Source organism: Palaemon carinicauda, chromosome 35, assembly GCF_036898095.1.
Source record: "Palaemon carinicauda isolate YSFRI2023 chromosome 35, ASM3689809v2, whole genome shotgun sequence".
Taxonomy (NCBI): domain Eukaryota; kingdom Metazoa; phylum Arthropoda; class Malacostraca; order Decapoda; family Palaemonidae; genus Palaemon; species Palaemon carinicauda.
Genome location: NC_090759.1, coordinates 67,593,996 through 67,612,059, shown reverse-complemented (window position 1 = coordinate 67,612,059; position 18,064 = coordinate 67,593,996). Strand labels below are relative to the sequence as shown.

At 35.4% G+C, this 18,064-nt stretch overlaps 1 protein-coding gene across 4 annotated transcripts in view; it reads right to left on the bottom strand.

Annotated features, from left to right (window-relative positions):
* Positions 1-530: 530 nt before the first annotated feature.
* The window catches only part of Saf-B (Scaffold attachment factor B), a 98,068-nt gene continuing 80,534 nt past the window's right edge, over positions 531-18,064 (bottom strand). For 3 of the 4 annotated variants that reach the window (XM_068359243.1, XM_068359242.1, XM_068359245.1), the window contains 3 exons: positions 15,189-15,449; positions 14,661-14,855; positions 531-1,271 (listed from right to left, as the gene is read on the bottom strand). In XM_068359243.1, coding sequence (XP_068215344.1) covers positions 1,091-1,271; positions 14,661-14,855; positions 15,189-15,449 — 637 coding nt within the window. In that variant the 3' untranslated portion in view covers positions 531-1,090. Of the gene's footprint in view, positions 1,272-7,519; positions 7,611-14,660; positions 14,856-15,188; positions 15,450-18,064 lie in introns of all 4 variants that reach the window. The other variant, XM_068359244.1, reaches the window with a different exon arrangement.

Below are 18,064 nucleotides of genomic sequence, written 5' to 3'. Positions count from 1 at the left end.
ATTTCCAACCCTTAACCCCTCGGGGCTTATTTTTTTCCCAGCACATTTTGCTGTATATTTTTTTAAAATTGCTCTAACAGCCTTAATTTTTGTCATAGAGAGGTCAGGTTGGTCTCATTCTCTTGGAAAATGCCTGAATTTTTTCAAAAAATTATCAAAAATATGAAAAAAAAAATCTTATATGCAAGGACCTACCGGTACGTCCATGGGGGTAAAGGGATAGCTTTTGTTTAACGTACCAGTACGTCTTTTCGGGGTAAAAGGGTTAATTGACAAATTTCACCCCTGTGCTTCAAGTTAGGATTGTTTGAATCCTTGGATTCAAAGTTTGGCATTGGGGTTTTTAATGATCAAAGGGTATTACATGGTACCATAAAATCCTTGTGATGTCCTTATTTAACTACAGTACTTATTTCTTCAAGGTCCACACTGTAAAGGTTGAGAAAATTAACCTTAACACTTAAAATTAAGTATGATGATGAAGATGACAACTACTTCTAGTAAATACAGCAAGGACAATCATATACGAGTAAAACAAATTCACATTTATTTCAGGTACACACAACATAGGGAATGTCAAAGTCTTACATGTACCTATCATTAAAGAACTCATCCCTATCTAAGACATGAACTTTCATTTTGATCCTGATAAAACATCTGCTCGATACAGGATCATGTGTTATTCAGTTTTATATATTTTACAATCTCTTTTTACAGGGAATAATCAACTCTGTAATCTCAAACATGCTATTTGAATGTGTGCAGAAATTATCAGTTTACCTAAAAAAATAAGTAATAATAATAATCTTATTTACAGTATCCTTACAAGACAATGCCCTCTCAAAAAAGGCGTAGTTCCTAAGCTTTGAAAAAAACAAAAACAAAATTAACTAGAGAAATACATAAGATGGGAATCAACAACCCTAGATTTTCCACCGGACTCAAAAGAAACCTACAAACGATTAGGTTAAGGCTGAAAGATAGAAATGTGAAACAATTTATGCTCTGTTAAAACACAAACCATGAATAGTCTTTTAGTACAATCTGGGATATGATGTTACACAGACTTGTGGTAAATCCTCATTGTGAACTAGTATTTCCTAAAATTTCCCATCTGGAACCGGTCATTTTGACCCATGAGGGACATAGCCATTGAACTAAGCGACTGTTGGTTCATGTGATGGTGGGGGTTACTGCGGACCATGTCCATTCCCATGTTTCCACTGCTTCCTCTGCTTTCACTCATACTTGCGCTGCTACTTCCGCCCCATCTGGAAGGATAGGTATTTATGACTTACATTTGGGTGAGATAAAGGATGAATTATCAACAAACTTGGTTTTATGGTCAATTCAAATAAAACATGATACAGTATTTGAAGTTTTGAGTTAAAATTACAATAAAAATTCACCAAGCACAAAACAAAAGACACCCTAAAAAACTCCATGATACCTCTCGCTAATTACTAATTAAAGATATATTACCAGAAAATGAGCTAAGTTCTCAAATAATTACACAGTTTATCATCAACAGTCATCCCATCACACTACCACTTTCACAACATACTTTACACACACCCTGCACAACTACACGGATACCTCTTCCCCCTCATAATACAGCATCCTTCCCAAATAGAATTGTCAATGATCAGCAACTTGTGACATCAAACAACTTTGTAGGAACTCCAATGTTATTAAACTGCCTTCCACTTGACATTCTCGTACTAATATTCAACAAGATTAATACTAAGCTTAATCATCAGAAACATTGTGTACAGTACTAAGCATTTTGTTAGGATCAATCACAGGGAGAAAAATACTTACTAAGAATCAAATGCATGATGTAAGTAACTATGCCTAGGGAATACACGTTTCCCTAGAGCAATACATGTACGCGAGCATAAAAATGGGAAAAAAAAGTGAAACTGTATCTGCTGTGAAGATATGAAGGATATCAATGTGTGAGAAAAAAAAAAGAGAGAGAGAGAGAGAGACAGAGAGAGAGAGAGAGAGAGAGAGAGAGAGAGAGAGAGAGAGAGAGAGAGAGAGAGAGAGAGAGAGAGAGAGAGAGAGAGAGAGAGAGAGAGGGGGGTGGGGGGTGTAGCATAAAAATCATGGCCTTTGAAAATTATAGTAAATTTTAATCTAAAGTACCTCTATTTATTGGTAGTTTTATGAGTTTTTCTTGTGACACCATCCGAACTTAAAATCCTGGTAAATGATTTGCATGCAACTCTTCACAGCCTTGTAAAACCAAATACGTAGTAATTTCTACTTGGATTGTACTTATCGGATCTATGAATTTGAGCCACACAGCCTGTGAAGCTATTCAGGGCCAAAGTGCTATTAAGAGAAATTTTTTGCACTGCGAAATGTTGGAAGAGGTTGGACAGCAAGAACGAAGACAGGATATTTAGGGAAATATAAGGATAAAAAAACACATGCTGTAGACCTTCAAGTAATGCTTATAGCGCATGAGATGCATCGACAGATAATTTGTACACGATAATTATGATGATGAAGCATCTTGAGAAAGTAACTATTCTTAACAGCTTAAAATTATTAAATTTGGATAACCATTTTCAAGGACTGCATTATTGCATTACCCACATTTTTTTTTGTAGAGCAAAAATTAACTCAGTCTCCATAGAGAGAAATTGTTCATTCCTGTATTGTAGTGGTCTTACCAGATTACTGGTGCCGAAACACTTCAATGCGAAATCTAATTCAAAGTTTTACGTAAAATTTTGAATGTTGATTTACTTTTACTCTGCCTTATTTTTCTCTTTTTTTTATTGTAGAATGCTGGTCTTTCCATTTGAAAGAAAAAAAATCTCATTACTTTTCCCTTTTACTGGCTAACAAATAGTTTATATTGGCACTCATGTTTCACGACAATATTTGAGGTCAAGCTGTTCTCTTTCCATATCTTAAGTGGTGTTAATCTATACATTTCTTAAATGACCTCTTAACTGAAAAGTACACATACCAAATTTTAACAATAAAAGTTCATTAAAACCTAATCTACCGTATAAATGCCTTCACTGGAGTACATGGAAAAAAAATACTCTTACATCACACTACCTACTCTCTCATTTGTGAAAGACACATGGCGAGTCTGCCCGTTAGGATAAAACTTCTCAACTGATTTTCATTTGCTGGACTTGCAGGAATTTCCATTTTAGTCATATTATGATGCTAATCAGTAACCCTAGTTAAAGTATAACAAGCTGCCAATCACTGTACCCACTTTTCAGGTGAAAGACATGATTATGGTAACTCGTGCTCTACCACCTCCCCACATTGTTCAGTCAATTGATTTGCCAAAGATTTAGGCCATCTGCTTGGTGTTAGACATGGTTGGCCATTCAGCAAGAGGTGTAACTGAGGCAAAACCCCGCAGTAGCAGCATGAAGCAAGATTTGAAAGGGAGATGTAACAGAGGTAAGAAGGCTAAATGGTGGACACAGATATTGACAGAAGGGACTCCAACAAAATTTGCAAGTATTGCAGCTGTAGGGGATTCAGCAGTATGAAGCTTCATCTGTGGTGGAAAATGTGGGAGGTTGGGCTGTGGCACCCTAGCAGTACCAGCTGAACTCTGCTGAGTCCCTGGTTAGGCTGGAGGAACGTAGAGAGTAGAGGTCCCCGTTTTTTTGTTTTGTTTCTTTGTTGATGTCGGCTACCCCCCAAAATTGGGGGAAGTGCCTGGGTATATGGATGGATAGATTGCCTGGTGTAACATTTCTCTGTTCTCCAGTGTCAACTCCAGCAATTGTGTTCGTGCATTTGGCTCTGTTGATCATTTCTCGTAAACAGAAATTACGAGAACACCAGTCCATGCTATAGTGCCAGCTACAGTGATCATGATAAAGTACCTAGAGTATTACACAACTGTTGTGTTCACTTCTCTTCTTTGACAGTAGCTTTTCTTGCTAGCAGCCAAAGCTGGACACACGACAGTTCACTCTACAATGCCCACTTCGCTGGTAGTGAAGGAGCTTTTAAAAGACATCAACTGAGATTGATCTTTATTCAAATTACCTTCTAATATCAGTTAATTTTTTCTGTTTCGAGTCGACAAGTCTTCACCGTCAACCATGACTGACCGTTACATATATAGGGGTAATGGTCACAAAATTCTTACCCACAGACAAGTTCCTGTTGATATTGGCAGAGGCACTAAACAGATATTTTATTTAGTGAGGAAGCAGCATTATCTTTTTTATACTATCTACCTGACTGGCCATCTTCCTTTTCATTCAAACCACATTATAGACCAAAATGGAGGCTCTGCCGAAAACAACAGAGACAGAAACCTAAACATTCAATATTAATAAAACCAGAAAGTTTCAGAGGGACAAGAAACATCAGTGACCACCTTTTTTTTTTTAATCCTCAATAATTAATTGATTAGCCGCTGACATCATACTGTTTCTGTAGGCTCTTAGATTTACTGGCCATTCTCATACAATCAGACATGCAGCATGTTAGCTTTTAACTTAAGAAGCGATTCAGGCATTTATACGATTGACTGGGTTCACGGGTAGTTATAATTTATCTACTCCATAAAAATCCATCTACTGCATACTGAGCACCCACCTCAAAACTGTATATTCCATTAATAGTTATTAATTAAGTGGTTAGCATATAAAACATGAGGCCCAGGTGGCAGTAGTGTCACAAAAGTGCTCTTCATTTGTGCAATCAAAAGAATGAGTTTGGATGATATCCACATGCTGCACTGGAGGTATTTACATTATGAATTGTTTGTACCAACAATTAGTTATAGCAAAAATTTCCTTTAACATGCATGACCACCAACCTCTTAAAAGAAAAAATTGGAATGAGAGAAATGGGGAAACATGCCCCTATACTAAAGAGCTATCTGGAAGAGTGAAAACAGCATGGCCATTAATTTTGTACATAGAGGACACATTCTTAAAACATTTTCTGTAAAAAATGAAGCACATGTACTTTACTATCTAGCAAATATATGTCATGTTATATTCAAACATACACATTCAAATATGTCAAACAAGCAGTTTTCATACCCATATACTGAACAGGATTCATAACCATGACCTATATTAACACACATCCAGATTACACTATCAAACATTAGAAATGTGGCTAACATTACCACAACGGCTATGTCTTTAAAATATGTTTGGTAATTTTCACATTACCCATTCATTTTCAAGACAAGTAAAGAGGCCAAATGTCTACAACCGAATTTCCTATCATAAAAATCTATGGCTAAAAGCCTCCCTTTGACTTTAATATGCTTTTTTTAATTTTTTTTTTTTCTGTTATGTCCAGCATGGCAGCTTGTAACTACTGTACATAGGTTAGAAGTAAAAGAAAACAAAAACTTAGGCCACAATTGAAAGAAAAAGAAAAAGTGGGGTAGGAATAAATGGACACTTTGCCTTCAAAGAAGCAACAGACAAATTTCAAGGTTAATGAAAACATGGCTAACTAAAGCATGGGAAGTACATATCACGGTGGTAAAAACTGAGCAAGAAACTGAGGACTTCCAGGGTAAATATAGAATAAAGAAGAATTGAGCGAGTGCCTTCAAGAGAAAAAATCCTCGGAATCTACAACAATAACAATAGGTCAAATCAATAATCACATAAATTAATAAACTGGCTGAGAACTAACCCTTCTGGACAACCCAACGAGTGGGTCTTGAAGCTATCAAGTGTTATTGCTCATTATGAAGGTACAAATTGTAGTTCCCTTGTGAAGATAAAACATACTGACCACCAAGCAGCAATGACAATGGACTTTTACTAGTATTTGTCTAATACTGTATCTCGTTTACTTTACAATTTGTTCATTTTAAAAGTATAACTATGAGGAAAACACTTTCCCTAAATAATTGCATTATCATAAAAAAAAATGTAAAAAGGATATTTTGTGTTATTTGGATAGAAAAGTGGAGAACTAATAATGAGATCAATAATACTAATATTGTAAAGTGTTTCCATTCTGAGAAGACCTGTTCAAAATTCTCTAACTCTTCTTAAATTTCCAAGGGCAGTGACAAAAGGCTGTGGGAGGAACAGAAGTAATAGTCTAGATTTTTGGTCCCCTTGTAACCCACTACTCTAGTATGGGTATGCAGTTTCTTGATTAATTATTAGTTTGATGAATTAAAAATCAGATAAGGAAGTTCACAAAAGTTATAAGACCATTATTTTCTTACAAAGTTAATGATTGGGCAACAAAGAGAGAAAAAAAGAATTGTTAAGTTGAAACAAGTCATTTTTGACGAGAGAGAGAGAGAGAGAGAGAGAGAGAGAGAGAGAGAGAGAGAGAGAGAGAGAGAGAGAGAGAGAGAGAGAGAGAGAGAGAAAAAAAAATATACAAAAAGCATATGGAGGACACCAAACCCCTACTAATGAAGGATACTTGCATATAAATGCACTCATACAGCTTAATATTTCAATTGGATGATCACATTCACGATTATAGTGGACTTGCAAATTGCAATAATTTAGCTTTAATAAAGTTACCCACTAGGAAAAACTATTCATTATTTCAGAAAAGTTAAAATGGCTTTAATGTTTTAAAATTACTATCTCCCATTGTCAAGTACTTCTCAAACGGTTCTGGTATTGCCTTCGTAAGTCCACTACACACGTTCCATCAGCAGGGTACATTAAAATTTTGAGCATGGAATCCTAAACTAGTAGGACTCGGTCCTACTATGAGATTATCTAATGCTGGACTAGCAAGGAATTTGGGCTAAGATGCTGCATTAAAATAAATGGTCACACCATACATGAAAAAAAGACTTTAAAAACAAATCATAAATCAAAGGAAAATTCATAAATGTTAAAAGGTGATGTAAACAGAAAGCAGTTCAAACACAAATACCAACTACTGTACATCTACAAAGATGAAAGCAAAAAGAATTTGTGCAAATAGGATTAAATACAACTACAAATAAATTTGGCTCCATAACCTAAGTTAGAGAAAGTGCTTAGAATTTGGTTTATAAATTTACACTGTATATATTTAAGAATATAATGAAAATCTTACACAATTTTCAAGCATTAAGAATAAAATTTGTGAAACTATAAGCAACTGTTTAATATCCATTATGACTAATGAGCAATAGGCATAAGGTAAGGATTTGCTAGATTAATAAGGCTCATTATAGCATACCAAATAAATTCTACAACTAAAAAAAATATGTCTAAGCAGCTAATGTGCACAGTGATCTGATTGATAAAACTATCAAATCTTAAACACATCAATGTATAAGTAAAGTTCAACTGCAAGATTACAAAGTGTAAGAAACATACATAAATGTATGTCAATCTTGACTCCCCTTCCTACCATCCATCCACACTATCCCAGACACTGTCAAAATCAATCCCAGACACTGTCAAAATCACCAATTGCTCGTCAATCAGCACTCTATGCCACATATTCCTCTCACTCACTCGCTTACTCTCACTGCATCATCAACTAATACATTTTAATTAAATTTTGTAAAAATAAACACCTGATTAAAGAAGCCTCTTCCTCTCCTAAATCCAAAATGTCCTCTCATGGACCCTCTGTTCCCGAAGTTATTCTCTTGAAGATTACCCTTCCTTTTGAAGTTGAAAAGACAGAGTATTAGATTATTTTGTAATAGTACAGTCAGCACGTACACTATCTTTGTGGTTATTCTTGAACTCGTTTCGTCTAGTTGCCTATGTTACGATAGCCCAAGCCAAAGAGTTTTGTTTTAAATAAAACCTTTTGAGAAAACTTGAAATTCAAAGTCAAAATATAAACTCGCAATATTGCAACAAATGACATCAGTGGAAATATTCATATAAGAAAAGAAATCAAAACAAGGATAAAAAGAGATACCAAAAAACATGCCATGGCAACATTTCCCAATAAATGGGTGTGGTTTTAAGCAGCTCACTCCTGAATAATTTTACTTATTCTTAATTTAACCTACTTATTACAAAATGACCATGACATTTAAAATAAATAAAACATTCTATTAATGATGGAAAGTATCCTTACCATGCAACATGAAAAGTTAATGATTCACGAATAATTATTTCCCATACTCCACTTTGGAGTTTTGACAATTAAACTACGTACTTTAAGCAGCATTTCATGAATGGGGAGAAAACCTGCATTGATAAATAGATCTAACACAGATGTATACTGTATTAAGTAAAATTATAAGATGCCAGTCCTCTGCCAAAATCTAAGAAAAAAATATATAATTACTGTAAAAGCTTTTCATCACATCATTTACAATGGCATTTGGTATTCCTTTTAAAACTAATATCTACAAGACATAATTACAATCTTCACTTACACGTACTGTACCTTATTTGAGTACTATTGGAATTGTTTTCTAAAATTTAATATGGAAGAAAAAGCTTACAACTGCACAACTCTGATAAACTCTTTGACTTGAAAACTTATCAATATCAACAACTCTCAAAACAAGTGCTTGAAAATTCAATACAGCAATATGAAAATAAGGCCTTCATCCCACATACTAAGGAAAAAAAATATTACAGAGCAGGACAACCACTCGCACTTCCATTTTCCAAACCAAAATCACTCCAATACTAGAGCAGTTCAAAAGAAACTAAGGTCTTATATCACAAATAAACACATCAATTACATTAGACCAAATTCGCGGCCTCTAAGAATCCCAAGACACTCAAATCCCGTTCAAAAGTGCCATCCTCCTCTTGGCTGGTTTGCCGCACAATGCATGCATTACTTTGCTCAGGACAGGCAAGTCTTGCTTTATACTCTTTATACTAGGTGGTTCATAACAAACAACAAACACCTTAAGGTATGCACTTTAAGACTTGGTTAATTTCATTCTATTAACTTCTCTTTAACCATACAAATATTTCCTTTGTATATCCTTTTCATTCCAACTGTGCAAAAGTAAATAATGACTTGAAGAAACGTAGCACTAGAATGTTTCATACAATAGGAACTTTGCGACCACATTCTATCACAATTAATAGAATTTCACTAATGAGACTTACTCAAAGTCTGCTATCAATTTCAACTAAAAATACTGCTTTCACATATCGAGAGAAATGCTTTTCAATTCATTAGTGTTTTTGGCAATTAGTCCTGGACTTTGTCAAATTTTCAATCAATAGGAGTCTCAGATCTGACACCATTGTTTGCTGCTGAAATTAGGCTACCAGTGTTGTGTGCGCTTAATACATTAAATATATTGGTTTTTTACTTTTATTCCTTAGCAAGTAGTAGTATTAGATTTATGCATTTGTCTATATAACCTGGTCCTGGGGCATAAGGCCATTTGGTGCCAACAAGAGATAGGGTATAGTTATCAAGTTATCTTTATTCGGCACACTGCTATTTTTACGTTGGTATGCATGGCATTTGCAATCATCATTTTAGTATTTTCTCAAAAAGGTTTAAAGTCTTTTCTTTATCTTGAACAGAGAAAGAGAGAGAGATACAATTTGCAATTGTTACTCTTCAATCAAAAAGAATTCAAAAGGCCCTAGACGTATATCAGTGGCAGTACAACTTACAGAAATCTATTCATTATTAACTTTAAATAAGGAGCTTATAATAAAATTCATGCTTTATTTCTAAAAATCTAATCCTGATAATGAAAGTTTCCGAGTAAATAGCATGCAATGCACCATTTCAAAACATCTGCTTTTCACTGCCTTTCAAAAGCTCCATTCACTAGAAAATTAGGAATGAGTTTATAGAATTTTTTTATAGGCCCACTATATGAAAAGTAACAAACAATATGCAAAGTCTGCAGTCTCAGATCTGTGAACATGGCAGGAGTCGCTTATCCTAGAGTAAAAAAGCCAAGGTCACCAGCCTGACAAAACAAGGAGGTGGTGTAGCAAACATGAGAGGGGTTCCCTGAAAACAGAAATAAATGATACTGTTAAAAATACAGCTGGGACTTAGCTGGCTAAAGAAGAAAATTTATGAGAAATGCAAAGGTCAGGGTCTCATGCATATGAACGACCAACATGATGAAATACAACCGAGGATCAATGCACACCCATCGACTCGTGTATCAAGAATTTGCAGATGCCACATGTTACCAACAGAAATTATCTAAAAAAACAAGACCCTAAAACAGAGGGCAACCCTAAACCACCTCCAACCCCATCGGCCCTAAGCCAAGCAGTGAAAACCTTAGATTCACTAAAGATAGAAATTCTCCCTCTTCCAAGATTACCAATAGATGGAAAAAATTACCCATTCAAAGGAAAATAAATCTACATCAGAAGCAGGCCCTCTTACAAGAATGATTCAAGATCATGGGTCTTTTCAACAATTCCCAGATCACCTGTCTAGAACGTGGATATGAATGGGGGTGTTTAGAATGAGAACATGCAAACTTAAAAAGGAAAGTATTCCATAGGACTTTCTGATTTTCAACTGCTTATTGGAATCGTACAAGGTACCTCTCTCTGTAGTGGTCTTGCGCATGATAGACAATCAAATTACATTGAGGTCAGATCTGAGGTTTAAATTTTTGCTTGGACATGTTCTACTATTTAAAAAGATATAGCTTCTTCCAAGTTACAATATAGTCAGCTTTTAGGACATGGCAAGGTTCCTTATTCATAAATGCCTGGCCTGATGACACCACTAGTAGACTATTTTCATCAGCGCACAAGTTTCTTGGGCCTCCTACTGGTCCAGTTACATAAAAAAAGAAAATAAACTTTTTAAAGGAATCAGAAGGAACCCATGTATGCGAGAGAGAGAGAGAGAGAGAGAGAGAGCGAGAAACTGCAGGTCCTGACTCCTACACCATCCAGTGTGGCTGTCTTTAGGGATAAATGACAGACTCCTTAAATCTGCTTCATTCTTTTTATGTCTGTCCAAAGGCAAGGCTAGTGTCTTACCATTGCATAAGACAATCTAATGTAACAAACAACACATTTTCAGACAGTACTTGTTAAGCCAAGGTAGCTGGGAAAGTTTGTAACCCAACCAAAATAACCTGCGTTTTCTAATTTATCTTTAGACTAACTTTAAACCTATAAGTTAAAGTGATAAGTCAATTCAAAAGGATCTTCAAAAAAAAAAATAAAATAAATAAGGGATTTTGACGAAGGAAAAATCTATTTCAAGGCGAGGAACCTGTGTCACCCAGTGAAATGCTCCTTATAGCACCATTTCTAAGGCATAAATATTGCTAAATACACCAGAGAAAAAAAGATGCATGGAATGCCAGGAATAAACCCAGCTCGCTCACTCTAATGAGTGTCGGTATAGTAACTGGGGCGTGTTAGAACCACAACCATAGGTCCCTCACCAGTTAGACTTCAACATCCCCCGGAACTACGAGGTGCCGATCTACACCCAATTTCTAAATGCTTGTCATGCCTACAATACATTTTTTGACAATGTCTTCTCCACCAATGTGCCATGACTTCAGACACTTGGAGGATAGTTTTACATTATCATGACAACGTTCTTAGCTGAAATAACTAATCCACATTGGATTTAAAAGTTTTCTAGAGACTCTTTAGGTCTTCGCCTGCAGTCAGGATTTTTCTACATTGGTGTCTTTGAGAAGTGGTTCTTCTCTAAGGCCTTATCAATCTTCTCAAAACTTGCTTATAGGCTAATTTGTCAATAAATGTTGAATATTTTGTTTGAAAATACAGTACTATATTCTCAAAATCCAAATTAGCATATTTTCATGTGGGCAGTCTCTGAAAAACAGCTTACCTACTTAAAGGCAGAATCTTTAGATATAAATAAAAGCTAGGATTTTTCCAACAATCAGGAAGTGATATTTTTGAAACTCTTCAAAGCAAGAAGACTTTATTAGGAAGTGTAATAGTTCCAAAAACAATGACTGAAGATACATTAGACAGACCTATCCCTATTGAATCCAGCCTTAGAGGCAAACAGATCGACACTGGTAATTCTACTCGAACCTCTCTCTCTCTCTCATGACGTCCTTAAGGACATTTGGAAGTTACTAACAACTGCATATTAATCTCATGACGACCCTAAGGACATTTGGAAGTTACTAACGACTGCATATTAATCTCATGACGTCCCTAAGGACATTTGGAAGTTACTAACGACTGCATATTAATCTCATGACGTCCCTAAGGACATTTGGAAGTCACTAACGACTGCTTATTAATTTCATTCTAAGAGTTCTACACCGATTTGCAATCTGACCTCTTGCTTTGCTCTCCTTACCGTATTTCTGCTATAATTTGACTTTTATGTATTTTAGAGGGGGACTACTACTAACTTCCTCCTAAAGGCTTTCAAGCTGGTTTCCTCCTCAACTCAATCCTACAGTTACTCTGATGTAAATGATGGGTTTGTTTTAAAACACACGTATCCAAAAATATATATACATATATATATATATATATACTGTATATATATTTTCAATACCACCCAATTCATTGCTTGCAGATATAGCCTAGACTACATGAGATATAAGGCTCTTACCTACCTGAAACCCATGGTCCACAAGGCCACATGATTGGTGCAGCTATCCAGCCAGCTGAGAACCTCCTCAAAGATCAGTTTTTTTTTCCTTTTAGATCAGGAATAGTGTCTAGGATTCATGGAGACGACAAATATGGGCTAATGTAACTTATGGGTTTGTACTGAGAAAAAAAAAAAAAAACCTATTCTTTCTATCCACCTCCACACAGGCTACATAGAAGTGAATTGTTAAGAGTCCAGTAAACAACACATCAGACTTTTTAAGACACAATCACTAACTAACAGCATTATGGTATTCAAATGTTATTTCTAGAAACTCTGTCAACATAAGAATAATTTTACTTACACTTGAAAAAACAAATTCTAACATTTTTACAAAATACAGCAATAGTTACCTTGCTTCAACATGAAATATTGCAGTGAAAATTTTAAAGTTGTATGTGATATGCAAATGCCACAAGTAGATTCTTTTCCAAGGTATGCAATTTTACAGATTCTACACATTCAAGTTCAATAAACAAGAAATGAATAGTTATTATTATACAAACACTTATAATGCAATCCCTTCTTCTGGTTGAGAAACCCAATTAAAAATCTAATTCCAATTTTATCCGGGATAAAAAATAGTACTGATAATTTTGTTTTTCAGAACACATACATAGTACCTTTGACATTTTAAATTTGGGCTTTGTTAGAGCAAGGCAAGTGTAACTGTATTGAAATACAATGCTACATGATACAAAACTATATGGATCTCCAAACCCCAAGAAACCAGAAGCCTAATACAGCCTAAGCTACACTTTTACACAAACTAATCTCAAATTACCAACTGCCTTTTATTATATATCAGTCACAATCATACAATACACATCAAAACTCAATTCACTCCTCAAGTTGCTGATACCAAATTTGTTAAAAAAATAATATTAAATAAAACCTCCCTGCAACACCTAAAAAACCCCAAACTCTGCTATAAAGAATGAAGGTACTATAAGTCTTAGTGACAAACGTTTGTGACCTCTCAAAATACTTTCAAGAAAATAATTGTTAACATTCAGCATGTACTGTATAAACGTTTTCAACAAATGTGGCCCCTGTCTAAGGTGTGATCATTACAGTAACACAACTTTTTAATTAACAATAGGCACACACACCTATGATAAACCAAGTAATGTTATATGGAAAACAATACTGTAGTAGTTCACCCACGTCTGCAGTAACAGTAAAACGTACAGCAACTAGATAACTTGTAAATTTTTTATAAAAATGACTAGCCATAAAAATTATAGTTTTTAAGTTAAAAATGAAAAGGATCACAGTAGATCTATCACAATCTCTCTGGAGCTTTTAAGAGAGCAAGTTTTTTGCCTTGCTTCTGAAATCTTTTATTAAAATATTCCAACACCAAATACACTTTAACAATGAAAATACTCTTTTACGTCATGCAGGTGCTTTAAGAAAACAAACTCGTCCAATGCAATCTAAAGCGTGCTCTCATGAAAGCTGAAACTTGAGATTATGTAAACATTTCCCTTCACATCTAACATTATTAATGATGGGTACACACAGAATCTAAATTTCAACTAATCAGTCTCTACTCCACTTACCCTCACAAATCAGTTAAAAACAAACTCCCCCAAAAAAATTTCTCTAAGAATATAAAACTAATATACCCAGAGAAAACCAGAGCCTGACTTCGATAGAATTTTAAGTATCACAATTCAAATACTAAAGAAACATCAAATGCTCCCGAAAGACAAAAATTACACATAACCTACAACCCTTTACTTTCTTGAATTATATTCTATAACAATCATTCATGGATCAATTCCTTAACATGTCACACAACCAGATACAGTAACATCAATCATTCCCCACTTGTATCATATGTACCAGGTGTGACCTATTTTCAAAAAGCTTCAGAAATAACCTATTGATGTTGATTGTTTACAAAACTGCACCAGCAAAGCTAGCAGGATATGTACCTTAAAATCATAACATGCACCTTCAAAACTTTTTAAAAAATTCAATAGTATACGAATCAAGATGTTTTGTACTGTCCCCTTGACACATCTCTTTCTTTTCCCTCTCTTAGTCTCCATAGAATATTTGTTTTAAATTAACATCATGATCCAAACTACCCCCAGTTCCCCAAACAAGGCTACACTACTTACCTATCCCCACCAGCTATAGTATTGGACGGTCTCCAGCTTCCTTGGGATCCTCCGGCACCACGTCCCGTCGGTCCTGACGCACTTACACTGCCACCCATCATCGATGAACTACCACCATAACTGCCCTTACCTTCGCTCATGTCATTCATTCTCCAGTCACTGTTACTGCTCCCGCCCATACCGCTACCTCCATACCTGTATAATAAAGCCCCATCATAACATGTATTAAAAACATCAATACGGTATCTTAAATCTTCAAAATTTTGCTTTATTAAAATAAGAGGTTTTCATTAAACCAGTTAAACCTTTTTTTTAAAATTAGGGTTCTTAGATTTAATGCTAGTTTTCACCTGGGAGTAATGATACAAACAGCAAGGAAAAATCAACTATTTGTGTAATTTTGTTTACCCTAGCAAAAATTATACAGTATACACACAATGTTTTAATAATCAGGTGGGGAAGCTGATCAATTATGGCCAAGATTTTCTAATTCTGGAAATTCAACTTTATTAGCTTTCCTATATTTACCTTTCTCTCCCTCTGTCTCTTGATGTTGGAGGAGGGGGACCTCCCCTGTGGTCTCTCTCATCTCTAGCACCAGACCTATCAACACCACGTCTGTCTTCACGTTCACGCATATCTCTTCTTTCGTCATACCGTCCCCCACCACCGGCTGAACTGCCTACACCTCTCATATCCTCTCGCCCACCACCACCTCCATGACTTCCATGTCCACCTCTATCAAATCTCGCCGACTCACCACCTCTTTCATAACTCCTATCTTCATATCTGTTAAGGAAAATACATTAAGGAACAATTTTTTTTTCCTCTTTAAACACCTCCATGGAAGAAAACATTGAGATTGGCTACTAGATTGCCTAAAGGATGCTTAGTGTAATTTCCTGACCTGATATCTACTAAAGAACCTTGCTATGTCATCGGCTACAGTGTACTGCTATGAGATGCTACATGAATATAAAATAAGCATTTATACACAGAATTAATACTACAGTATCATAGAGAGAAACACTGCAATATACATTCAAAATGACATATGTAACCTGCTGTGACATGAAAATTATTCAGAGCTTCTGGGATGAAAAAAATATTTTTTCTCCTCCATTATTCACATTGAAAAAGAAAACTATGAACTATAAATCTTCGTGACACCACCTTCATGAAATGCTAAATAACTTTGTTTTAAACTGCACATAATCCCTTCACGAATTTTACATTATCTTTACATGGATAAACTGTGAATTGATTCTCTCCTCTCTCTCTTCTGTCTTTTGTACTTTTTCTGGATTTCACCTATGCATATTTTCCATGATATTCTAGTACTCTACAAGTCATCAACCTGTTTCTCCAATTGTATATATACTTCTTCCTTGTCTGATTCATAGTCCCCATCTTTTCACACGTCTCGACCATCTCAATCTTTGATGGCCGAATACTGTACTTCCCCGCCGACGGACATATCTTTCAGCCACATAGTAATTTATAAAACTGTATGCTCTTTACATTGCACTAAGGCCATTAATGTTAGTTTAATAAAAACTCAAAATTCTATTTTCATCTATCACTGGCATACTTTACTTTTGCAGAGGTTTTACTAAGGTAGTCTAACAACCTATGTCACTTCACTCGGGCTGATGTTTTCATTACTCTCCCTTTAACTGATACTTAGCAATAGTGTGATGAGATACTACCACTAAAGGTTTGGGGTCTTTTGACTGGCCAGACAGTAGTACATTGGATCCTTCTCTCTGGTTAAGGTTCATTTTCCCTTTGCCTAACACATACACCGAATAGTCTGGCCTATTCCTTACACATCCTCTTCAGTCCTTACACACCTGACAATGCAGGTTACCAAACAATTCTTCTTACTGCACTGTAATTGTTCAGAGGCCACTTTTCTCTTTGTAAGGGTAGATGAGAATCTTAAGCTATGGTAAGCAGCTCTTCTAGGAGGAGGACAGTCCAAAATCAAACCATTGTTCTCTTATCTTGGATAGGGCCATAGCTTCTGTACCATGGTCTTCCACTGTCTTGGGTTTGAGTTCTCTTGCTTGAGGGTACACTCGGACACAGTATCTTATTTCTCTTCCTCTTATTTTGTTAAAATTTTTATAGTTTATATAAGAGATATTTATTTTAATCTTGTTGCTCTTCTTAAAATATCTTGTTTTTCCTTGTTTCCTTCCCTCACCAAGCTATTTTCCCTGTTGGAGCCCCTGGCCTTATAGTGTCCTGCTTTTCCAATTGGGGTTGGGGCTTAGCAAGTAATAGTAATAATAATAATAATAGATCACCTCTTGGCAACATCTACTTCAAGATACATTAGAATTGATTGAATTTTGGCTACATATCCCGGCCTTGTGACCACTGATGTCATTTGGTGCCTTTGTGAAACGGGGAAAACCCTACGATTACACTATGAATTAAAAGTTAAGAAGCTATACAGCATGATGTAGTGGAAGTATCAAGACCATCTACTTCTGGTAGAGTACTTAGTTTACATTCACACCTTTCCCACAGTTTCATTGGGGACACTTTTCTGCCTATTTTTTGCTTATATTCATTCCTGGTCATATACTTTTTATCTTTTTTTTTTCATGGGGGGGAATCCACAGTGATTTTTAATCCTTCTATTTCACTCTTTCTTATTCTAAACATTTATACTAACCCTTTATATGATTATGGTAAATTAAAATTAGGTCTTGGAAAACTATCAGTTGGTACTTGCCGTAAATAACCTGTTTTATTCCAGAGTAAAATTGATGGACATATTTAGTATTGTAGACTTGAGGGATCTCCCTTTCTGCTTTTAGTTTCAATATCTACTACAGTAAAATGGTAAAAAGTCTAAGGGCAGGTCACAGACTGTACCAAATTATTATAATGTGCCCTAGATCTCGTACTGTGGATTAGACTAATGTCTAGCTATACAATTCTAAACTATTCAATTAACTTCAAACAAAACACTGCTACTATCAAAAGGAGAAAGCTAATATTTACACAAAAGGCTGAACCAAACCCCTAGGAAGCAAAGACTCAGACTTTCTTCTAAATTCCTAAAAAAAATATAGAAGAAATGCCATCCGTCTCAGGCTCCAAAGCTTGATACCTATAATCAATATTTAAACCTGCACAAGGGTGGTAAATTACAACCCAAAAGCTACATGGGTTTACCAGTATAAGAGAGCCATGTCACTGGCCCCTGGAAGACTGGTATCCCCACTTTTCATGCACAACACAGGAAGAGATGTCCAAAATGTTGGCTCCTATTCAACAGGTTCAATATCAAGCTGCATAACACTAAAATAGGTAAGCAACTGTATAAGAAATTTATTTTCATAAGAAAAAACAAATGCTGATAATTTCCAGCAGCTTTAGGGGGGGGG